Raw genomic sequence first — 23316 nt, 5'->3', positions numbered from 1 at the left:
CAACAATATCAGATTATTAGTATTCTTAGGTTAATAATATCATCATAATAAATAATAAATTCACTTTTAAAATTATTGTAGATTATTTTATCTGATACAATTTATTTTGTTTTCCAAAATTATATGGGATTTATTTAGGATATCAATCAAATTTTAATTCAATTGAGTTTGTAGAAGAGAATTTTGATGTCAATGTTGATTGAGACTTGAGAGGCATGTATTTTCTTATCAGTGATAATTTTTCTGAGTTTTTGCAAAAAAGAAACTTATCAGTGATAACTTTTCTAAGTTGACATTGTACAACAAGGATGAATGAGATACTGAGCAAGGATGAATGATCATTCATTGTACTCTCAACATATCTCCATTGGCGGGAAGGTGATTCAAGTTGTAGTTCGAATGTGGCAAATATTCTCCTCTTTCATACTTGTAGCTTAGAATGCCAGATTTTTTTATTTTTTATTTTCTGAAATCAACCTAATTTGGTCAAATTCAATTGATTCTTTTCTTTCACTCTAGAATCAACTAATTGCAACTTTTTTCATCTATTTTAGTGGATTCTAACTCATTTCTACTGTTTTTAAATTTTTTTTTTTTTTAAACTTCTTTATTGATCTTTGAGGAGAGCCAATTTTGAGGGAAGATTGGATTGACCTTTGTGATACTGATGCCACTCAGGATTTTTTATCAGTATTGCCAAATATGAGAAACCATGCTTGTTTGGTATAAGACAATGCGGTATGACTATTATATATCCATTCATCTCCTTCTATTCCCCTTCTCTTTACTCTTGCTTTCTTACTTCATCATCTCTCCTAGTGTACTCCCATTTTTTTTCTATTCAGCCTTTAGGTGTCAAATTGCTGTTCATATTAATTGATATTATTTTTTTAGATATCATCTAATGCAAGAAAAATTTTAAATGGAACTTATGTGGTACGAAGATGTACAAGAATTACATTGGTTTTATTTTGGTTATGATATAAAACCTAAATCTAGAAGTAGAACTCTGACGCTGTTACCTCATGATATCTTTGTCAATGATCATATTTTCACATGTTGTGTTATCTAACAAATTTTCACATATTTTTCTATTCACATCCAAATATATAATATTTTAGAATATAGTTATTGTTTTAAATTAATATATTTCTTTAGTATGAAATCAAATTTAATTTTGTTCTTATATATATCAATATAAATATTGTGGGCACTTTTCTTCATGATGTTGAGATTACTAATTGATAAATTGGTTCTCTCAGGACTCTCATGCAGATTTAGTTCCAAGTGTGCTCGATGCTCTTAATGAGGTAAAAATTTAACTGTTGTCTTTCCCTAAGCAAATAACTTTTTTTTTAAACCAGTATTTACTCAAGGTATCATTTTGAATCTGTCTTTATTATGGATGATTGTTCATTATTTGTGATATGTTTGTGCTTTTGATAATATCACTATGTTGGGCATGTCAGTTACATGAAAACAGCTTACTGTTAAGAATTACATTTTCAAATTTATCTTGATCTTCAGATTGCTTTTCACCCTAAGTTTCTTCCATCCCGTGTTGAGAAGGAGAGGCGAGCTATTCTTTCAGAATTGCAAATGATGAACACAATAGAGTATCGTATTGATTGCCAGGTGAGTAGGATTCAATATGTAGGCATTCATGTGCTCCATGTTTGACAATCAACAATTATTAATATCTGTGGGGTTCTCCTAGCAGTTGCTTCAACATTTGCATTCAGAAAACAAACTAAGCAAAAGATTCCCAATTGGTTTGGAAGAGCAAATCAAGAAATGGGACCCAGAGAAAATCCAAAAGTTTCATGAGCGATGGTATTTTCCTGCAAATGCTACATTGTACTTAGTAGGTGATATTGATGACATCCAGAAGATAGTCACTCAAATTGAGGTGAGCTTAATTGAAACAGTTCCTTTCCTAGTTGTATATGTGCTATAACTTCATATATTTGGTACTAACTATTGAATTGTAACATAGTTTGTCTTTGAAGGAACTCTTGCAAAGAATGAAACAGAAAATGTTAATACTCCCAGTAAGTTTGGTGCCATGGCTAGTTTTCTTGTTCCGAAGCTGCCTGGTGGCCTTGGTGGAGGTCTTTCTAATGAAAGATCTTCCATTTCGTTTGATCAACCAATGTTGACAAAAAGAGAGAAGCAGTCCGTCAGGCCTCCTGTGGAACATCAGTGGTCACTTCCAGGACTAGGTCACAATGCTAAGCCTCCAGAAATATTCCAGCATGAGTTGGTTCAGAATTTCTCATTAAACATGTTTTGCAAGGTATCACATTACCGCTAGATAAAAGATCTATGAGGTTACTCTGTATGTAATAACAGCTTCATGAATGCATTCTCTATTTAACTTATAGAATATTTTGAGAGTAAAACCTTGTTCAAAGTTAGATCATCTGTGAATTAGTTATTTTGATGGAAATCAGAAATCAGGTTAGGCCTGTCGTCTGACTTCTTTCTATAGTTCACATTACTTGGTTCTGTTGATTATTATCTTCTATTTTGTTGTAGAGCATTCTCTTGCGTATTTTGCATTTTCTAGTATGATAACTTCTAAAAACCACATCTAACAACATCCATAGTGAACTAGAATGCTGTTGGCTTTAACCCATCTTCAGTTAACTTGTTTGCTGTTTTTTTATATGAAAGTTGGCCAATTTTGATTGCATTCTATGGACTTATGGGAATGTTTTACTATTCAATACGATGTCTTGAGCAGATTATGTTGGCTGTAAATTTTTTTTGCAATGTTTGAAGCAAAGCTAATTGAGGCAACAAAATAATCATCTTAGAAAGCTATCCAACATATAATTTCATCGACATGATTTACATATGGCTTTTTCAGTTGCTGTCTTGTTCATGTTTGCTGATCTTGGTATGTTCTGTTGGATGGAACCTTTGAATTTTAAACATTTTATGTACTATGTGTGTGTTTGTATTAGTGAAATTTCAATGTGGCCATTTCCCGGACATGCATTGTGAGTGTGTGGCGAAAGGTAATGAAGCTGAAAGCTTCTTTCACTACTGATAAAAGATGTAACTGGATAATCAGATCATTCTCAAGGAGGGTTACATCGGACTCACCAATTAGTATAAAACTATGTCAACAACCTCAAACATGAATGGGATAAAATCCCTATACTTAACCACATTGAAAGCATGTTTGTTACGTTGTGGTGTATTATGCTATGATATTTCATTCAGATACGCATCTTAACTTGTTAGCTTTCTGAAAACCTGTTCTATTTCAATAGGGTATGTCTCACAGAATTGACTAATGTCTCTTATATACATTTTTTCTTTTAGATTCCTGTGAACCAAGTTTGCAAATATGGAGACCTGCGAGTTGTCTTGATGAAAAGAATATTTTTGACAGCTTTGCACTTCCGTGTCAACACTCGATATAAGGTAATTATTTCCAAGGATATTATCTTGAGGTCATGTTGACCTTAACTGACCGTGAATGTTAGTATAATTAGCTTAATTGTAGGGATTGTAATTGATTAGCTTAATTGAAGGGATTGTTTTGAGATTGTAATTGATTGTAATTAGCAATAGATAGGCATAATTAGAAGGTGTGTATATAAATACATACGCATAAATAAAAAAAGATATAGAATTATCCTACCTCTTTCTCATTTACATATAGCTGACCCCACCTAGTGGGATAAGACTTGGTTGTTGTTGTCGTTGTTGTTGTTTCTCATTTACATGGTATCAGAGCAAGTTGATCCTTCTTTGATCTGCTCGTTTTTTTTTTTGCTTCCGCTACTGATGGTCCTCGTGCCGCCACTACCCGAAACTCTACTGTTGCCACTGCTCTAATCTACTACTACTCAGGTTTCTGCCTCTGACTCTCTTATAATGACATCTTCAGATGTTAAACATAATTTGGCTACTATTATTAAATTGAATAGGACCAACTATCTCTTATGGTCACGCTTGTTTAAACTATTCTCGGTCCTATAAGAAGAAGGAATATATTCTTGTGACCCTCTCGACCCTAAAGATTTGAAATATTCAAATTGAGTTTCAAATGACTATTATGGCTTGACTCCTTAATAGTATGGAGGAATTTATGAGCACTAATGTTATGCTTGTGGAAAATTGCCAAAGAGATGTGGGATGCCTTATGAGGCATGTATTCGAATAACAAGAATGTTTCTCATGTTTTCAAATTATATGAAAAACTCTTCGCTCTTCGCCAAAACGATGAGTCTGTTATTAACTACTTTGCTACTCTTAAGGGTGTTGTTGATGAAATTCTGCTATAGCACTCTCTCTTGTAACGCTCAGACTCGAAAAAATCAGTGGAAAGAATTCTTGGTCGTAAAGTTCCTATCCGATTTAGATTCCACTCGATGTTTGGTTTGGGATAATTTGCTAGCAAGTGATAACATTCCCACGTTATTGAATGCTCTGTCTCGGGTTCTTCGTGTGACCATGGGCGGTCCTGACACCCGTTCTTCCCCATCTTCCGACACTTTAGCTATGACTGCTTGTGGTTAGGTCCTCTCAGGGTCGTAATGGTGGTCACGGTCGTGGAATTGATGCCACTAGGGGTGGTCATTCATGTGTTCACCGTGGTCGTTCCAACCATGTCTTAGCGAAGTGTTGGGCAAAGTTTGGTAAGTTTGATTGGATTAACAGTGCATCTAATGAACCGTCGACACCATCACTTGACAATGATATGGCCTCTGTTTCTCATACTGATTATGAGAATTTGCTTCGCTCTTCTCCTAGCATTGCACCTCATCCTCTACAGGTGCGTTTGCTGTATCTCATAATAAGTCTTGGATGCTAGATTCTAGTGCTTGTGTCCATATTACAAGTCTGTTTTCTCTTCCACTTTTGTTTCCTCAACTTTACCTCCTGTCCGTTTAGCCAATGGTACTTATTCTCTGATTACGGAACGAGTGTTGTCAGACCTACTACAAATATCACAATGTTCTTTTCACATCTAAATCTCCTGTTAGTTTACTCTCCATAAGTTGTCTCACAAAAACTCACAACTGTTGTGTATCGTTTTATCATCCTATTGTATTTTTCAGACCTACAATCGAAGAGGATGATTGGTGGAGGACATGAGCGTGATAACCTATACTATCTAGATTCTGTTACACCTGCATGTTCCCATGCACTCTTAGCAACTGTGTCTTCTTATTAGTGCCATTGTCGTCTAGGTCACCCATCTCCTTCCTCTCTGAAAAGTTTAGTTCTTGTTTAGTCCATCGATTTCTAGAGTCCTGTGAGTTCGGCAAACACCATCGCACTTCTTTTCCTTTTGGAACTGATAAACGTAGATGTTTTGCTTTTGAACTTGTTCATTGTGATGTTTGGGGACCTTGTAGAGTTGCGTCTAAAGGTGCTTTCAGTATTTTATAATTTTTGTTGATTATTCCTGACGTGGTTACACTTACTCAAAAATAGAAGTGAGATTCTTGATGTGCTAAAATCATTTTATAATGAAATAAAAACTCAATATTCTGTTGACTGGTGCACTCTTCATACTGATAATGCACTTGAATTAACTCATAAAACTATTTCGACATTTTGTGATACTCGACATAATTCATCAAACGTTTTGTGCATACACTTCCCAATAAAATGGGGCTGCTGAACACAAACACTGCCATATTTTAGATGTAGCTCGTACACTTCTCTGTTATATTCATGTCCCTATGTATTTATGGGATGATGCTATTCTCACAACGTGCTTCCTCATAAATAAGATGTCGTCTACTGTGTTACATGGGGATATCCCATTATCATGTCTTCATCCTGACAAACCTATTTTCTCTGTGTCTCTTCGCATATTTGGTTTTGTTTTGTTCATATTGGTTACTAAGGAAATGGGTCGTCTTAAGTCTTTCTTGGGAATTGAAATTGCTCACAATAAATCTGGAGTTTCATTATGTCAACGAAGTATGCTACAAATTTACGCAAAGAAATTGGATTGCTAGGAACGAAGTTGGTTGATGCTCCTATGGATATCAATCCAAGTGTTTGGGATGATGAGAATTCTTTAAGGATAAAGTAAAATATAGACAGCTTGTTAGGGAACTCATCTACTTAACATTAATGAGACCAGACATCTCCTTTGCAGTTGGAATTGCCAATTGTTTTATGGAAAAACCGAAGCAAGTTCACTAGGATGCCGCGATCAAGATTCTTAGGTACATCAAGAAATCTCAAGGAAAAGGGTCGTCACTTAAGAGAAATGGACACATTGAAGCCTATTATGATGCTGACTGGATCAAAAATCGATAGACGATCTACTTCTGGATATTGCACTTATGTAGGGGGAAATCTAGTAACATGGCGAAATAAGAAACAATCTATCGTTGCTAGGTCAACTACCAAAGCAGAGTACAGAGTACAGAGCCATGACTCACACTATAAAGGTGTTATTGTCAAGGTTTAAAATTTTGACCCGTGTCGATGTTTCGATTTTGGATCGGAACGATACAGTTTCGGTATCGTATCGTGTCGTGTCGTGCCGATATAGTTTTGGTATTTTTTAAATATAAAATATATTAATTAAAAAATAAAAATATTTAACATAAATATTTAAAAATAAACAATATAAAAAATCTTTTAAAAAAGGAAAAGATATGAAAATAGATAATAAATAAATAAAATTTTTATGAGAGTTTAATAAAGCCTATTTAGATTATCTCCATCATAATTAGGAGTTGATTAAAATAATTAATCTAAGTTTAATTAAAAAATTTCGAAATCCAACACCACTCGTGAGCTCGTGCTATTTCGGCGGTGCTGCAGGGTTGCGCGACCCCTCAGCCATGGCCACGGGGATCGCGTGACTCCTCTGGGCCGACCACGGTAGTCGTGCGACCCCTTTGTAGTAGTCACAGGGTAGCACAACGTTTCCGTGACGGTAGGGAAAGGGTTATGCAACCCCTCTGCTGCTGTTGTGAGGTCGACCGTCCCCTTCGCTGCGACCACGAGGTTGCGCAACACGTCGCAACTATCATGGGTCTGTTGTCGGGCATGGGGTCGCGCAACACGTCGCACTGTCGTGGGTCCGGTGCCGGGGTTGTGCGGTGCCGTCGTCGAGCGGAACGAGATGTTTCGCTCGTTTCGATCGCCTCGACACGACACTTTAAACCATGGTTATTGTTGAAGAATTTTCTTAAAGAATTAGGATTCACCTACAATGAACCACTGCCTATGATCACCAAGCGACTATTCACATTGCAGGTAACTCAGTTTTTCATGAGAGGACTAAGCATATTGAGGCTGACTGTCATTTTATTCACGAGTGCGTAATGAGTTAGAAAATTGCCACTCGATTCACATCATCATCCAACCAAATTGTTGATGTCTTCACTAAAGCGTTAGGAGGAAAACAATTCTCAGAACTTTGTGATAAGCTGAATATAATTGACATATGCTCCAGCGAGGAGTGTTGAATACTTTAGCATCTTTGACCGTAGACTTTCGTGTAATTAGCTTAATTGTAGGGATTGTAATTGATTAGCTTAATTGAAGGGATTGTGTCGGGATTGTAATTGATTGTAATTAGCAATTGATAGACATAATTATAGGGTATCTTATGTATATAAATATTTACACATAAATAAAAAAAGGATATAGAATTATCCTACCTCTTTCTCTTTTACAGAGGCAATGCATTTAGGGGTAGATTTGTCACCTCAGTGGACCCCTAGAGCCGGCCCCACGGGTATGGAGGGAGGTAAATTCAGGTACAGAGGCGGGAGATGTATGGTGGGTGAATTCCGGTGAGTTCTGCGAGATTCGACCCGGTTGTTACACTAGCAATGCCATGCGCCCACCGTCTGCCCTACGCTTTGGGGCAGAGGAAATGCTTTCGGTCATTATAAAAAAAGAGGCACCTATGCGGGGTCCCGGGGAAGGATCCATTGTACGCAGCTTATCCTGCTTTTGCAAGAGGTTGTTTCTGTGATTCGAACCCGTGACCTTTTGGTCACATGACAACAACTTTACCGTTGCGCCAAGGCTCCCCTTCTTTTAGGGTCATTATAATGTTTGATATTTTTATTTCTTTGCTGGGGCACAAGCAAAATTGAGTCTCGCTCCAAATCTCAAGTTTTTCAATAATTAGTCACTTAATGAGGTTGTTTAAGTTAGATTTTCCAATCTCAGTTTGAGCATCCGAATAAGTAGATTCGTCCTATTCTTTCCTAAATTTTTGTTATCTTTCAAAATGTTAAAAATTGATGATGATTTTTTTTTTTTCAAAATTACTCACAATGTTCTAAATAACGACCTAGGCTTGATATATGGTTTTAGGGGTCCAATCTCCTAGGTAGGTTAGTTGGTGCCTTTGAAGCCATCTAGAAAGAAAAATAGTTTAGTTTATTACTACTCAAGATCTTATATGATGATTTTTCTCAGCTAAAAATATCTAAAAAGTGATTTACTCAACTAAAGAATTCTAATTTTTGTGATTGTGGAATAGTGGATTAAATTTGTTATAACGTAAATTATAAGTTTTGAATAATTTTTGTGCTACATTGTTTAATTATTATTTTTTACATTGCGTGGATGACATATATCTTCTTCTAGGTAGAGTTGTTAATTGGATGGATTAATTAGTGTACTTTAGTCAAAATATGCTAGTCATTTTATCAAAATTTAATATTTAGTTATATGCCCTCACGCAGCACAGGTAGGTTGCTTGCGGTTTGAAAACACATTCTAAAATTGCTAATCACACCTTGATTTGCCCCCTTGGAAAAATATTTTAATTTGCCCTCAGCTCAAAATCCTAGGTACTCCACACATTTACTAGAAAAGTTTAGTTGTATGTGATGCATCATCTAGTTTTTTACATGGATTAAACATGCTATTTGGTAAAATCCAACCACAATCACTAAAATGGTATGGAATCATAACTCCAGTTAGTTCTAGGAATGTGTCAGGGTAACTATATTTTTGAGGAACTCTAACTATTTAGCATGCACATGCTTCCTTCTTTTGCAATTGGATGAAACTAGTGCCTTTAAGTTAGAGGGAATATGACCTCATTCAATTATATCTAGGGACCCTAGTGTTGTAATGCCTACATGATGTTGTAAAACTCCTTATCCTGAGTAAATATTTTGTAGTCAAGTTTTTTATTTTCCTTTAAAAAAACAGTTACCCTTTGACTTGAGCTCCAGGTGTCCATACCAACTATATCATATTAATAATACTAACAGTATATTCAGCAATTGGGTAGCTTGGGTTACAATACTTTGACCTATACGGTACTATTTGATGGATATTCCCTGATGTAACTTGAGCTTCATGAATGATGTTAATTTCATATTTGTTATTTTTATGTAGGAATCTTGAAAATGGACTTGTGTGTACTTTTGATTTAAATTGCTTCTAGTATTTTATGGCTCCTCGAAATTTGCAGAGCTCAAATCCTCCATTTACATCAATTGAGTTGGATCATAGTGATTCAGGAAGGGAGGGATGCACTGTTACCACTCTTACTGTGACAGCAGAACCTAAAAATTGGCAGAGTGCTGTAAAAGTTGCTGTTCAAGAGGTTTGTATGAATAATGTATTTTTTAAAGCTACTGAAAAAAAGTTTTAGTTGGTTTAATATTGTATCTGAAATTCTAAATTTATGACTGATTTGAGACTACTTTTTGATAACTTGAGATAACTTTTTGACAACTGTTTCTAGATGATGAATCATAATCCTGTATTTTGTTTTTTTCCATGCCAATTCAAGCTTTATATGCTGTTGAATCATAGATCTTTTAGCCTGACTTTTCCTCCAACCACCTGCAAAATTTGTAGGCCCAATTTATTCTCACATCAGAATTCCCCTTTTTTGCACCAACACTGCATGAACTTTTTTTGTTTCTGTAATTGCACATTCGACATGTCTTAAATGTCTCAATAATTCAATCCTTAACCACTTGGAGCTTATTGTATATTTTACTTTTCTTTGTTATAAACATCTTTAGTATTTATTATCATTTGGTTGCATAGGTTAAAAAAATTGTGAAGTGTAGTGGAGTTGGTGTTATACCTTTTGGATATTATTGAGGTCCATGATTTGTGCTTTCCCATCAGGTTCGAAGACTGAAGGAGTTTGGTGTCACGAAAGGAGAACTAACTCGTTACATGGATGCATTGCTGAAAGATAGTGAGCAATTGGCTGCAATGGTTGACAGTGTTCCTTCTGTTGACAACTTGGAATTTATTATGGAGAGTGATGCTCTTGGTCATACTATAATGGACCAGAGACTGGGACATGAGAGTTTGGTTGCGGTTGCTGAAACAGTTACACTTGAAGAAGTAATATTATAGTTTATGTTAATAAGGGTTATTCATTATAAACAAATTTTATCTTTTTAGATGCCAGTAGCCAACCCCAATCAGTGGGATAAGACTTAGTTATTATTGTTGTTGCTGATGTAGATGCTAATAGCCCACTTCTGTTTTTAGGTTAACTCCATAGGTGCAGAAGTGTTGCAGTTCATTTCAGACTTTGGTAAACCTACTGCACCACTTCCTGCAGCTATTGTTGCATGTGTTCCCACCAAAGTACATATTGATGGGGTGGGAGAATCAGAATTTAAAATCCATCCTCATGAAATCAATGATGCTATAATAGCAGGTTTGAGGGAACCCATACATGCTGAACCTGAGGTATATCTTTTCCTATCATGGAATCTAGTTTCTGATCAGTTTTTTTATGGTTTGTACTCCGCATAGTAATATAAATGCTATTATCATAATCTAATTTGAAGTTCTATTTCCACGAAAAGGATCTCAAGTTTAAACTCATATTGATAATTATAAGAAAGTGATCTGAAATAAGGTTGCTTTCATCATAATTATGTTGAAGTTAGAGCAATTACAGTTTGTTACATGTTGCTTTCAACAATCCAAGCTTCTTATGCTCATTGGGAACTTCTAGTTTTTGAAATATCTTCACAATGTTTGAATATGTCTAACTATCCCATGTTAAATTTCTTGATTTCATGTCTTTCCCTCTTGACTAGATTGTACATCTTTTCTTAGAAGCATGTGTAGAAATGGCGCAAAACTGGTAATAGTGCGTTGTTTTGTTTGAAAGTAAAGTGGCATCTAAAATTGTTCCAGGCATATATTGCCGATTTCCTTGCATTTTTTATTAAAACTTCCAATTTTATGTTCATTGTTCAAATTTGTGAATCTATGATAACTATGATGGATCATGCATTCTTCCAAAAAGGAAGAGAACATGAATAATTGCTCAAACTGATCAGTAATCTTTGGATAAATATGATCCTTGGTCAATGCTAATGGATATCCACTGTTTAATTTCTCATTAATCTCTTGTACATATTTATATCATTCTTAACAGCCTTACTTTGAATTTCTTCAAATCTTATTTGATACTATGATATATATATATATATATATATTTTTTTTTTCTGGCTACTGTAACTATAATTCACATCTTGAATTTTGTATATTAACATTAAAAATGATGTGTTTATTATTAAGGGCAGCACCAGCAGTGTGAATGTTAAAAGTGTAAATGTGAATCTAACATCTACATGTTTAGATGTATTAAGCAGTCCTGATCTGGTTATATGCTTAATTCCTTCAAAAATTATCAGCACAAGAAAATGACACATAAAATTGCAAAATTTACCCAATGGAAGTGATGATTCAAAAGCTGCTATTTCTGTTGACCTTGTATATTTTTTTGAAACGTGTGGTTTTCTCATCCAGGTCAATTATCAGTTTCTACTTGAAAAAATGGTTTCAATTTATACAGAATACGCGACATGTGTTCTGCAATCATATAGGTTCCTTAATTGTTGATTTCTCTCTGCAGCTTGATGTACCAAAAGAGCTAATAAGTGAGTCGTTGCTGAAGGAGTTGAGAGTGCAAAAAAGCCCATCTTTTGTTCCCATCTTAAAGGATGGGAATTTGACTAAGATATTTGACAATGAAACTGGCATAACTCAGTGCCGTCTTTCAAATGGGATTCCTGTAAACTACAAGGTAGTTTTTCCATTGAAATGTTTTGTGATTGTGATCTTGATTTTATATCTACTTGTCTGTGCATAAACTATGCAGTCCATTTTCAAGCAACAAGAACCTATTGTCTATTAGGAATAAAAAAATATCATGATCATCAATATTGAGAACAATCGAGCAATTATATTCAATTGAAGACTGAAGAGAAACCAATTAAGTTCATCTTATTATTTTATTAAGAATTTGGACCCTTTACTAGCTAATTTTGGTGAAATCTAAAATGAAGTTACGCTAATGTCCTTTTTTTTCACACTGAAAATAATGTTAAAACTTATTAGTAATTTTCTCGGGTTGTTTTTTTTATATTAAAAATACATGGTTCTCTTTAGTCCTACCTTAGGCTTGTGGAAAAACTTTTATAAATACCTTGGATCGGCGACATTAGAAAGCATACTTTTCTCGGCCTTTTGGCTAAGATCAAGTGTAGTATCGGTTCTTATCAGTTTAATATCTGATATAAAAAGTTAAATTAATTTTTTATGAGTGAGAGTTTGTTACAGTAGCTTGCTGCTGGGGTTCTTGAGTGTCACCCTTGCGTTGCATTATTGCATGGGCCTGACGCACCTAGGGATGGCAACGGGGCAGGTTCGAGCTAAATTTGGCCAATCCAAGGATCTGTTTGACCAGGTTTTAAATCCGAACGGGGTGGGTTTAATACGGGGCTGAGTTTAAACCCGGCCCATTCCCATTCCTAAAAGGGAGGCGGCGGGCAGAATCACAAATGGAGATTGGAAATTGAAAATGAGCTACAGATACGGTTAGGGCTTCCTCATTATTATATATATATATATATATATATATATACACACACACGGAGCGGGTTCATTGAAACCTACAACCTGCCTCGAACTCGCTTCTAAACCTGGTCAGGGGGTGTAGACCCGCCCTGTAACCCGTTTGACCAGGTTTAATACGGGGCCGGGTTTAAACCTGGCCCATTGCCATCCCTACGCGCACCCTTACCAAGTCCAATTTATGAGTTTGGGCACTAATTTACGCGTATTTATGTATTATATTAACATAATAACTTTTAGGATAATATCCCATGTGGCGCTTAACTACAAAAATTAAATACCAGTTTACCAAAACAATTGATGGATTTTTAAGGAAAACTATTTTCTCTATATAATTATTACTTTTAATACCTAAATATGTTTCAATTATTAACCCCCTCCCCTTCCCCCCTCCTCAATTTTTGGCTCCTCCATGACCTATAATAGAGGTAAAGTTTAAAATTTTGTTCTGTCTTGGTCAACGTGGATGATAAATATCATTACACCAATTTACCAAAATCGAAACTAGCTATCATAAGTGAAATTTACATGGTTCCAGCGTTGACTGTGCCACCCCCATGTATCACCTGTTGATTAAGTAATGAAAATTAAAACCCTATGAAACTGGTTTAAGTCATTTAAACCCAAATGAACTTGGATTCATTTCCAAGTGATTACTCAATTGAACATATAAGTTATGCAAATTAAAGGTTTAGATATGTATAATATAAAGTGTAACTTCTGATATTTATTTTGCCTACCTACCAATAACCTATGTTGGATACCTGGTACTCTGAGCTAACACTTGGTCCTATTCATGATGTGTAAAGTCATTTTAGATGTCACATCCATGTCTCCATACTAGTATTCATGTTTGAGCAACATAGCATATGTAATTGTATACAAGCATTATATTAAATAATCAATCAACACATGATAACTCATTTGAAACCCATAATTAAAGTTCAGATTCCTGGTACTGTGGTTTTTACCTAACACATAACGATCAGTTGACCAATTGAAAAGTATGATGTTCACCATGGATATTTCAATGTTTTCATTTAATACAACACACTTATTCAAGTATTTAAAAATATTTCAATGTCTTGTAAGGTATGTTATAAGTTGGGGTGCTTGTTATACTTTGTTGACTTGTTTATACCAAGATTTAAAAAATCCTATGCAAATGATATGGTTGATCCACGACATAACCAATATTCATTTTGAAAAGATGTTGATAAAAGTGATTTGGCTCAATTTTTCTGGTTGTTGGATTGATTGAAATTTCTTCATCTTTGATCAATTAGTGTTTGTTTTTCTTCTTTTTCTGTGTTTTTTTTTGTATAGATTACAAAAAATGAAGCTAGGTGTGGTGTCATGCGCCTCATCGTGCGTGGTGGAAGAGCAGCTGAAACATCTGAATCAAAAGGAGCTGTTGTCGTAGGTGTTCGAACTTTAAGTGAAGGTGGATGTGTTGGTAACTTTTCTAGGGAACAGGTTTGTTCTTTGTAAAACTGGAATTGATTGTTTTCCCCTTTAAAATGTTATTGTGCATAGACATGGCATTTTCAGGTTTGAGAATTTGTTGCAGTCTCTATTTGACTTAAAATCTAGTTTCAACTTCAAATTGTTTGTATGTAATCATAACTAATTGGTTGTATATCTTTATTAGTGTGGATTTGCAGTGGCTCTGTCTTGGATGCATTTTTTTGATGATTCTGATTGAGAAATTTTTAGAAATTCATTGCTACTTATATATTCTTTTAAGCCAGGCAATACTTTGATGACAAATAGATGGGTTGCTGGTAAAGACAGCTTATGTGCTTTGTATAGAATTAATTGTTGCTTAAAGAAAGTTGCTAAATTAATGGGGATTGATAGTTTTATTACTGTAATAAACAACAAACCGAACTGTATACTATGAAAAAGAAATGATCCACTTATTAACATAGCAATATCAGAGTAAATATCTAAGTATTCAACCCATTACGGGAGTGAAATGTATTGTTTCTTGAGCTGCTTTGCAACATGTTGATTCTTCTTCTCTACTCCAGGTAGAACTTTTCTGTGTTAATCACTTAATCAATTGCTCGCTAGAGTCCACCGAGGAGTTCACTGCAATGGAATTCCGTTTTACTTTGAGAGATGATGGAATGCGTGCAGCTTTCCAACTTCTTCATATGGTACTTGAGGTAAGTATTTTGTTCCAAATCCATTTTCAAGTTTATCCCTGTAGAGATTAATTTCCTGTGCTGTACATTCATAGTTAAATTTATGTACAATGATTTTTGCTGAAAATTTTAGTCAAGGGTACTTTAAATTTACACTAGGTCAAGTTAAAGCTTATATGTTTCTTATTGTGACTGTCTTTCAGCACAGTGTTTGGTTAGAAGATGCATTTGATAGAGCAAAGCAGTTGTATTTATCCTATTATCGTTCAATCCCCAAAAGCTTGGAACGTTCAACTGCTTGCAAACTTATGCTTGGAATGCTAAATGCCGATGAGAGATTTGTTGAGCCAAGTCCAGAGTCGTTAGAAAATTTGACACTTCAATCAGTTAAAGATGCTGTTATGAATCAGTTTGTTGCAGATAATATGGAGGTGGACAATTTTTTCTCATCATTTTGTTCTTTATAACTGATTTCTTTTTGTACTGAACTTTTTATCCTTCTAATCTTATCTTTGTTGGGTTATTAATAAGGCATAAACCAATAAATATTGTTAGATACTTTCATTAGAGTGTCTTTGACCATCTGTTGTTCTTGTAGGTTAGTATCGTTGGAGATTTCACCAAGGAAGACATTGAAGTCTGCATTCTTGATTATCTGGGTACAGTCAGTTCAACAAGCTCCAAAACTAAGCAGGATATTGAACCAATTACTTTCCGTCCTTTCCCATCTGACCTGCATTTCCAACAAGTATGTAATCATAATCCTTCTCTTTAGTGAGATTGGCTATCAAACAATATTAAGGGTGTCTGGACAAGTCTCAAACATCTTTATTTTGATAACGAAAATAGAGTAGTTGAAGACAATCAATTTCTGGAGTTTGAGATTACATAGAGATCTCCACCAAATTAATGGGCACCTATATACCCAAATCCAACTACAGTAGGCTACAACCCTCAAGGGCTTAACTATTTATGTTGGAAATAAGAGAATTCAGTACCTTTAATTTTGGAAAGTAAATAGGGAAAAACTATTTATCAAGTTTGAGATTTGGAGATACTGGTCTCCTTGTTTAAATAAAAATTTGGTTTACTTGCACTGTATCTCTTTCCTAGATGTCATTGAGTTAGCTATTTTGATCTTGTGTTCATGAATGGTGTCAAATTATGTGTGAATAAGGATACTTTGGATTTGTTGGTTACATCTTTTGGATTGAGAAATATAGAATAACTAGAAAATGATTAGGCTAAAATGGATTTGGTAGTAGGGAGTCTTGGTATCGCCTATTTATTTTGTTTTCTCTTATGTCAGTGCTATCTTGCTTCACCTAGGAACTGCTTGGCTTATGTTAAGAATTTTGTGGATAACAACCATTTGATTGTTTCTTGATATAGAGAAATACTCAGTGTTTAGATGTATAATATGGTTGCTCAAAAGTATTTTTCCCATTAACAGGTACACTTGAAAGACACTGACGAGAGGGCATGTGCATATATTGCAGGCCCAGCCCCAAGCCGTTGGGGATTCAATGCTGAAGGAAAAGACCTTTTCAAATTGATAAATCCATCAAGTGTGAATGGTAAATTATGTCAAATTGCTGGATACGTTTATCTATTATTATGCCCCCACATACAATGCTGTGTTGAACCATTAAATGTAGAGATGGTTCATATCTAGTAACCAATGTTTTTCAAAAGGTTTCTTTGATGACAATACAAGTAACGTAAGGTGAATTTTTTTTTTTACAAATTATTTAATGAGCACTCATAAACAAATCTGATTGTGTTAAAAAAATTATCAAATTTAGGAACAAGTTATTACTTGAAATATTTGATTGAGTGAGATTAAAGGATATTTAAAGAAAATGAAAATAGGTATAACTGTAGATCTAGGTGAGATTCATTTTGAGCTGGGAAGAATATAGGGAATCAGGTATGATATGGTCAACTAAGTTATTCAATAAAACTTTAACAACTAAGTTGCCTAAAAATAGAGGAAAATTATTGTTGCAAATTTATGAGTGAAGGCAGTACACATTGATCCGATCTAGTCAATGAGCCATAACATGCAACTTTGGGAAAGGTTATTGAAAATAAATTAAGAGTTAGACAGATGTTTCAAAATTTTTTTATTTGGTTTATAGATGTTTATTTAATAAAACAAATTAATGAGAAAAGAATTAAAAAAAGCATGTTTGTCAAAATTAGTTTGAATAATTCCTAGTTCCCCTGAGGCCTGAACTATTGACTACTTAGTAACTCCCATTTTCTCCTCAAAAAATAATAATTCTTTATCAGTGTTGCTGTAAGGAACTTATGCTTGGAAAAAGAGAAATAAAGATATCTTAGAAATTATTGAGGTGCTTCTCGAGTGATGATATTTGCTAATCATATAGCATGTGAATTTCTTCTACCTCACAAGCTGATGACCCATTCAAATACAGGAGAAATGCCCAAGACAAATGAATCAATTCTCCTGGAAGAGGAAGCCATTGAAAAGAATGTTGAACAAGGTCTTCGAAGTCATCCCCTATTCTTCAGCATTGCCTTGGGCCTGCTAGCTGAGGTTATAAATTCCAGGTACACTCTTGTTCAATGTTTCATTCTTTCTGGAAAATCACTTTTAACAGTTTAACTATGTTTCTTTACTCCTGGAATAGCCATCTCAACCTTCAAATTTTAAGAAAAACCATGTTCTAGTTATTTCTTTAGTTTATTTTTGGCTTTGATTTTATTGATTTATTTTGCTCAGTTGTTTCATTGATGCTCTTGCAAGTATTTAGATAAATGCTTCCCAATATGTTCTAAATACCCTGGTGATGAATAAGAAATAAAAAAGTGATGGGTGGATGCTTCAACTTAATGTTGCCGAATACATGGTGTGCTAGAATCTTGGATCATAATCTTCTAGGCTTAGATTTGACTTCATTTCTTGTTATGTTTTCTATTTACTGTATGTTATCTTTGCATGCCGGCTCATAGAAATTAACTTGCTGTTAGAATGAGTCTGCAATTGGCTTCATTGGAAGATGGAATCACATAACAGTATCTCAAATTGCTCTGGAAGACACGTTGATTATCACTTGTCCTCTATTTGAAACAGTCTTCCACCTCTCCACTATGAGCCTATGGTGGTATTCCTACCACCACAGAACCTCTTGGATCATAATCTTCTAGGCTTAGATTTGACTTCATTTCTTGTTATATTTTCTATTTACTCTATGTTATCTTTGCATGCGAGTTGATAGAAATTAACTTGCTGTTAGAATGAGTCTGCAATTGGCTTTATTGGAAAATAGAATCACAGAACAGTATCTCAAATCACTCTGGAAGCCACGTTGATTATCACTTGCCCTCTATTTGAAACAGTCTTCCACCTCTCCACTATGAGCCTATTGTGGTATTCCTACCACCCCAGGATCTGTTGCCTTGATTTGTTTCTTTGTGCATTGAATGTTCTGGATCTAGGGTGGGGGCATTGGTCCACAGGTTGTTTTATTGAAGGCTTATTTATACAGGAAATGATGGATCAGTCCATTTAGTTAATTGCTTCAACCCTTTCCTTTTTGCCTTTAGATAATTGAGTTGCCCAAGTAGTTTAATCAAGTTTGTTTTGGTGGATTATCACTATGATCTTTAGGAAGTTGTACCTATTGTTGTGGAAATGAAGCAAGTATTTAGTGATTCCCAGTAGGCAGCATCAGATGAGTGTTTAAGAACTTGATTATATAACCCACAATTCCTTTTCCTTTCATAGTCATTCCTCTATAACTTATAAAAGATTAGGAACCTTTTACCTGGTTGCCTATCCTTTTGATTTTTGGTTGTCAATTATAAATATGATATGCTAGCACATCTATCTGATTGCAGGCTTTTCACAACAGTAAGGGATTCTCTTGGGCTAACATATGATGTATCATTTGAGTTAAGCCTTTTCGATTGGCTGAATCTTGGATGGTATGTTATATCAGTTACCTCTACTCCAAGCAAGGTATGGATTTTTATCACAAATTGCCTCAGCGTTGGTTAACTTTTATGCTCACTCAAATTGCTAGATGCATTAAGCTATGCGATTTCTTTTTTAAGGTATATAAAGCTGTGGATGCCTGCAAAACTGTTCTCAGAGGTTTACACAGTAACAAGATATCCCAGAGGGAGTTGGATCGGGTCAGTGAACATTTTTCTAGCCTATTATTTTAGGTGTTAGTTTCATTTCTCACCTGCAAAGTGAATTTGTAAATTAATATTTTAACTAATATCATATATATAAATATTATCTATGGGATATGAGTCTAGTTGTTCATATGAAATTAATAGAGAAATAAGGCTGACAGGTAATTGCACTTGTTACCATCCAAATATAACCATCCAACTCAGATTTTCTTTTCGTTATCACAGCTTGGTTTTGTATTTCAATTATTTTTTTTTAACTTGTACAAATATGCTTGTGACTTTGATCATTGGAAGAGTTTGTCTGTGGACTGCTAAATTTACTTCAGTTGTACTTCTTGTAGTATGACTGACACTGAATAGGTGTTGTAGTGATAATTAACTTCAACTTAACTTTGATGGCAGGCGAAGAGGACTCTTTTGATGAGACATGAGGCTGAAACTAAATCAAATGCTTACTGGTTGGGATTAATGGCCCACCTTCAATCTCCATCTATTCCAAGGAAGGTAAAGTTAAATGCTGCATATACTTCCCTCAAGTTTGTTGAAGGTGTGCCATTTTAAGGAATTGATTTAAGTTGAATGATATGAAAGATCATCCTTGTTTTACTTTTTATTTTTTTCATTTGTCTTCTTTTTGGTTTCCTACCATTTAAGAAGTGATATGTTTGTTAAGGCTCATACTTCACTTCATAGCCCAAAATCACCTCTAGTCTTCAACATTAAAGCTAAAGGTGTCTTTGTTGTCACAGAGGTACACCTATCAATTTTGCCTAGGATTTAGTTTATTGCAGTCAAGATTGCATTCAAAACCTTAGGATCTTATAATCATACCATACAAACTGGCCTAAACAGCACAAATCCTACTACGATCTCAATTGAGCTAGAATCTTGTGAAACTACTATTTAATCCTATTCTTGCATACTGTTAATACCGTATGTTGTAGATTCCAATATCCACATCTACATAGAGTATACTGCACATGCAATTAGACATTATGAATATTAATATTTACTGCATTTTTTTTTAATTTCATATCATCTGAAAAAACTTTTAATTATATAAAATTATTTTTTTATTGTCATTATCCTCCATTTTATAACTATAATCATCTCATCATCTCATAGAATGAGATGGTGCTTGTTTAAATATGAACTTTTTTTAGTTATACACACACACACACTAGAGTTTTTTTTTATGCTTAATGATATTATATTGACAAATTCTCAAAGTTCTCCTATATTTTAATAAAAATATAGGACCTTACAATCTTAGGCTTCAATCCCATGATCCCATCCTATCGACCTTGATTATCCTAGGTCATCATCCTAGGTTAGATATTGATTATGACAACCTTGATTAAGTCTTTTTAATGGCTTGCAAAACAAGACAAAACATATTCATCATCTTTTGACTCCATTTGGGACCAAATTAGGAGGCAATTTCTCACCTTTTTTTTTCCACAAATATTACTCGTGTATTTGGTTTAAACATCGAGCTTTTGGTCCAAAATTCTCTAGTTATATGGTGCTTACATTTGCATGTTATATCTAGTTCGGTCTCACAAGGCCAAATAAACATAATGAAAATTGATTCCCTATCCATCAAGTTCATTGGTGGTAGAGATTAGATCATAGTTTAAAATCTTGAGCCATTTCATCCGATACAAGCGAAACATTTTGTTCCGTCCGCAGACCCGAAACCGACACAAGTACGCCTTTGGTGTTAGCGCACCCCGAGGCCTCGCGGATGCGTCGCGCGAGTCCGACAATGCGTCCAGATGTGTTGCATAAGCCCGGTGACGTGTCGTGCTGGCCTGGAGGCGTCGTAGAACAAGGGTTGAAGGTTTTTTTAGGTTTAATTAAATAACTTAGGTTAATAATTTTAATCAACTCCTCTCTCTCTCTCTCTCTCTCTCTCTCTATATATATATATATATATATAGAGAGAGAGAGAGAGAGAGAGAGAGAGAGAGGGAGAGAGAGTAATATTATGTTTCCCGCCTCCCGTATGCGACTCACATACATTCGGGCGTTTGGATCACTTCAGGGCGCCTCGCACACTCAGTCGGGCACGAAAGTCGGGTAACATATCGAAATTGTGTCTATGTAAATTATTTTATTTAAATATTTAAATAATTTTTTTAGTTAATATATTTTATATTTAAAAAATATCAAAATCATATCGTTCTGATCCGGGACTGAAACCTCTTCATAGTTCAAAATTTTAAACATGTTCCTTTATTTTATTAGCTGCTTTTATGTGATTAGTTGGGGAGTATTGAAAATTGTTATTTAATTGAGATTTTCATCATCACCATATATTACTGAACACTTCATGTTTTTCGATCTATGAATTTTGCTTGAGGCTTTTCTCCACGAAATATGGGTAGTCTTTGTGAGTTCAGGTCTTTTGAAATTCTCTCGAGTTATTTAGTTCACTTTGTTTTTCATCTACTCCTTCATTTTCGTCTTAATTCTCTAGTCATTTGATTGGAGCAGGATATATCATGTATCAAAGACTTAACTTCATTGTATGAGCATGCAACTATCGAGGACATATATGTTGCGTATGAGCATTTGAAAGTAGATGACACTTCCTTATTTTGCTGTGTTGGAGTTGCGGGAACTAATGCAGGTGGTGATGATATGCTCGGTATGACCCGTATCTCATAAGTTTCTAAAGCAAGTGTTTATCAATGTGCATAGAATCAAATTGTCCATTGGTCAAGCATATCGCTTGGAAAACTAGTCAGTTTTGGTGCAAGGTTTCTATAGATTAACAAAATTCAATGTGGCCTATGCTGTTAGTTTATTTAATCAACAAAATTTGAGAAGTGGAAAGAATAGTAGTTTGTATCCATGTAGCTGATTACAAAGAATCAAAAGATGATGATACCTATGTTTTATGGAATGTCACTCGGATCTACTATTTACTCATGGCTAATAATTTGTCTAGAGGGATAATTCTATTTAGTGTGATTCTTATGGACCAATATTTCATATTTCCAAGTGCTTTTCTTGTTATCAGATTGTTTTGATTCTATTTATCAATGAACAGACATTGGCCAAGAAGAGTCAGATGCTGGCCATCATGGAATGATGCCTACTGGGCGCGGTTTGTCAACAATGACACGACCAACAACCTAGCCTTTGTTGGATTGTATTCACCTGAAATCTTAGTTAGGTAAGCTGCTGAGATATGCAGATTTTGAAAATTGGTCTTTAGAATTGACACTTTGAGTTTGATTTTCTTTTTTTAATCATTTGATTAATCGACTGAGAAAAAAAATGTTGTTTTAAACTCCAACCATCTTCTCGATCGTGCACTTCAATTTTACCATTTAGCATGGCCAAGATATTACTGACCTATCTTTAGTGTAACAAACTCGTAGTTTAAGTTTCCTTGTTTCTAGCCTTTGATTATTGATTTTGAATGTGAAATTTTTTGCTTAAACTCAAAGCATCTTAGTTTAACCATTTTCTTGTGTACACATTTTGATATTTTATCATTTAGCATGTATGAGATTAAGATATTCCAGGCCACAGCTCAACGTGAGATGAGATTAATGTAGTCAGATAAGATCAATGTAGTTTGTAATCTGTTTAGATATCTACTTACTAGTCATATACATTGACTTGGTTTATTCTTTCAGTTTTCTATTCTACAGATTACAGATTGATCGATGAGAGTCCTGTGACCTTCAGGCCATAGCGTTGCGACCACAAACATCATCGTTTGACAATGACATGGCCATGGAGATTAATCTCATTGAATTAAAAAGGGCTTCATTTTTCAATAATTCTTTTGTAAATCTGTATGAGAAAATAAATCCAATATGCATCTATTACTGCTGCCTGCTTCTAGTTCATTATATCTACAGGGAGCATGGGTGTACTGATAGTTTTTTGTATCAAGTATTTGCATTATTTTTTAAAACAAAATTAGTACAGCAACATAATCAAGAACAAATGTTAGACTTGCTTTTCAAAGAGATACAGGTAATAGATTATGTAATATATCAATCGTATAAACCAGTAAAATCATATTATAAAATAATGTTTGTTTATCATGTTAGACTTCTAATGCGCAGCATGGTTCCCATCATTGAAAGAGTTAAATGCTGCCACT

The 23316-nt window shown here is 34.6% G+C and overlaps 1 protein-coding gene and 1 pseudogene across 2 annotated transcripts; both read left to right on the top strand.

Annotated features, from left to right (window-relative positions):
- The first annotated feature begins 1205 nt into the window (after positions 1-1205).
- Positions 1206-23141, top strand: LOC122031677 (stromal processing peptidase, chloroplastic-like). 2 transcript variants are annotated; one of them, XM_042590777.1, is made up of 21 exons: positions 1206-1310; positions 1528-1635; positions 1721-1909; positions 1997-2296; positions 3334-3435; positions 9437-9571; positions 10108-10332; positions 10483-10686; positions 11867-12037; positions 14194-14343; positions 14901-15038; positions 15221-15448; positions 15616-15765; positions 16471-16594; positions 17459-17594; positions 18885-19005; positions 19101-19181; positions 19590-19691; positions 21687-21840; positions 22246-22371; positions 22856-23141. In XM_042590777.1, exons 2-20 carry the CDS (start codon positions 1600-1602, stop codon positions 22332-22334), a joined length of 2835 nt encoding a protein of 944 aa, XP_042446711.1. In that variant the 5' UTR covers positions 1206-1310; positions 1528-1599; the 3' UTR covers positions 22335-22371; positions 22856-23141. The 2 variants fall into 2 exon arrangements, with proteins under 2 accessions (XP_042446711.1, XP_042446710.1); XM_042590776.1 differs by having other exon boundaries at positions 22841-23141.
- LOC122033039 lies at positions 12464-12642 on the top strand (annotated as a pseudogene).
- Positions 23142-23316: the final 175 nt, after the last annotated feature.

Source organism: Zingiber officinale, chromosome 11A (genome assembly GCF_018446385.1).
Source record: "Zingiber officinale cultivar Zhangliang chromosome 11A, Zo_v1.1, whole genome shotgun sequence".
NCBI classification, from domain to species: domain Eukaryota; kingdom Viridiplantae; phylum Streptophyta; class Magnoliopsida; order Zingiberales; family Zingiberaceae; genus Zingiber; species Zingiber officinale.
Note: the sequence above shows the minus strand (reverse complement) of the source record. Positions and strands in the feature narration are given on the sequence as shown.

What these genes read in the sequence shown, in the direction of transcription:
- LOC122031677 (XM_042590777.1), top strand. Translation starts at nt 1,600, where the DNA reads ATGATGAACACAATAGAGTATCGTATTGATTGCCAG. An exon ending in TTGTTGCAGATAATATGGAG is followed by an intron (nt 15,449 to 15,615) that starts GTGGACAATTTT and finishes TTGTTCTTGTAG; the next exon opens with GTTAGTATCGTTGGAGATTT. An exon ending in CCCAGAGGGAGTTGGATCGG is followed by an intron (nt 19,182 to 19,589) that starts GTCAGTGAACAT and finishes CTTTGATGGCAG; the next exon opens with GCGAAGAGGACTCTTTTGAT.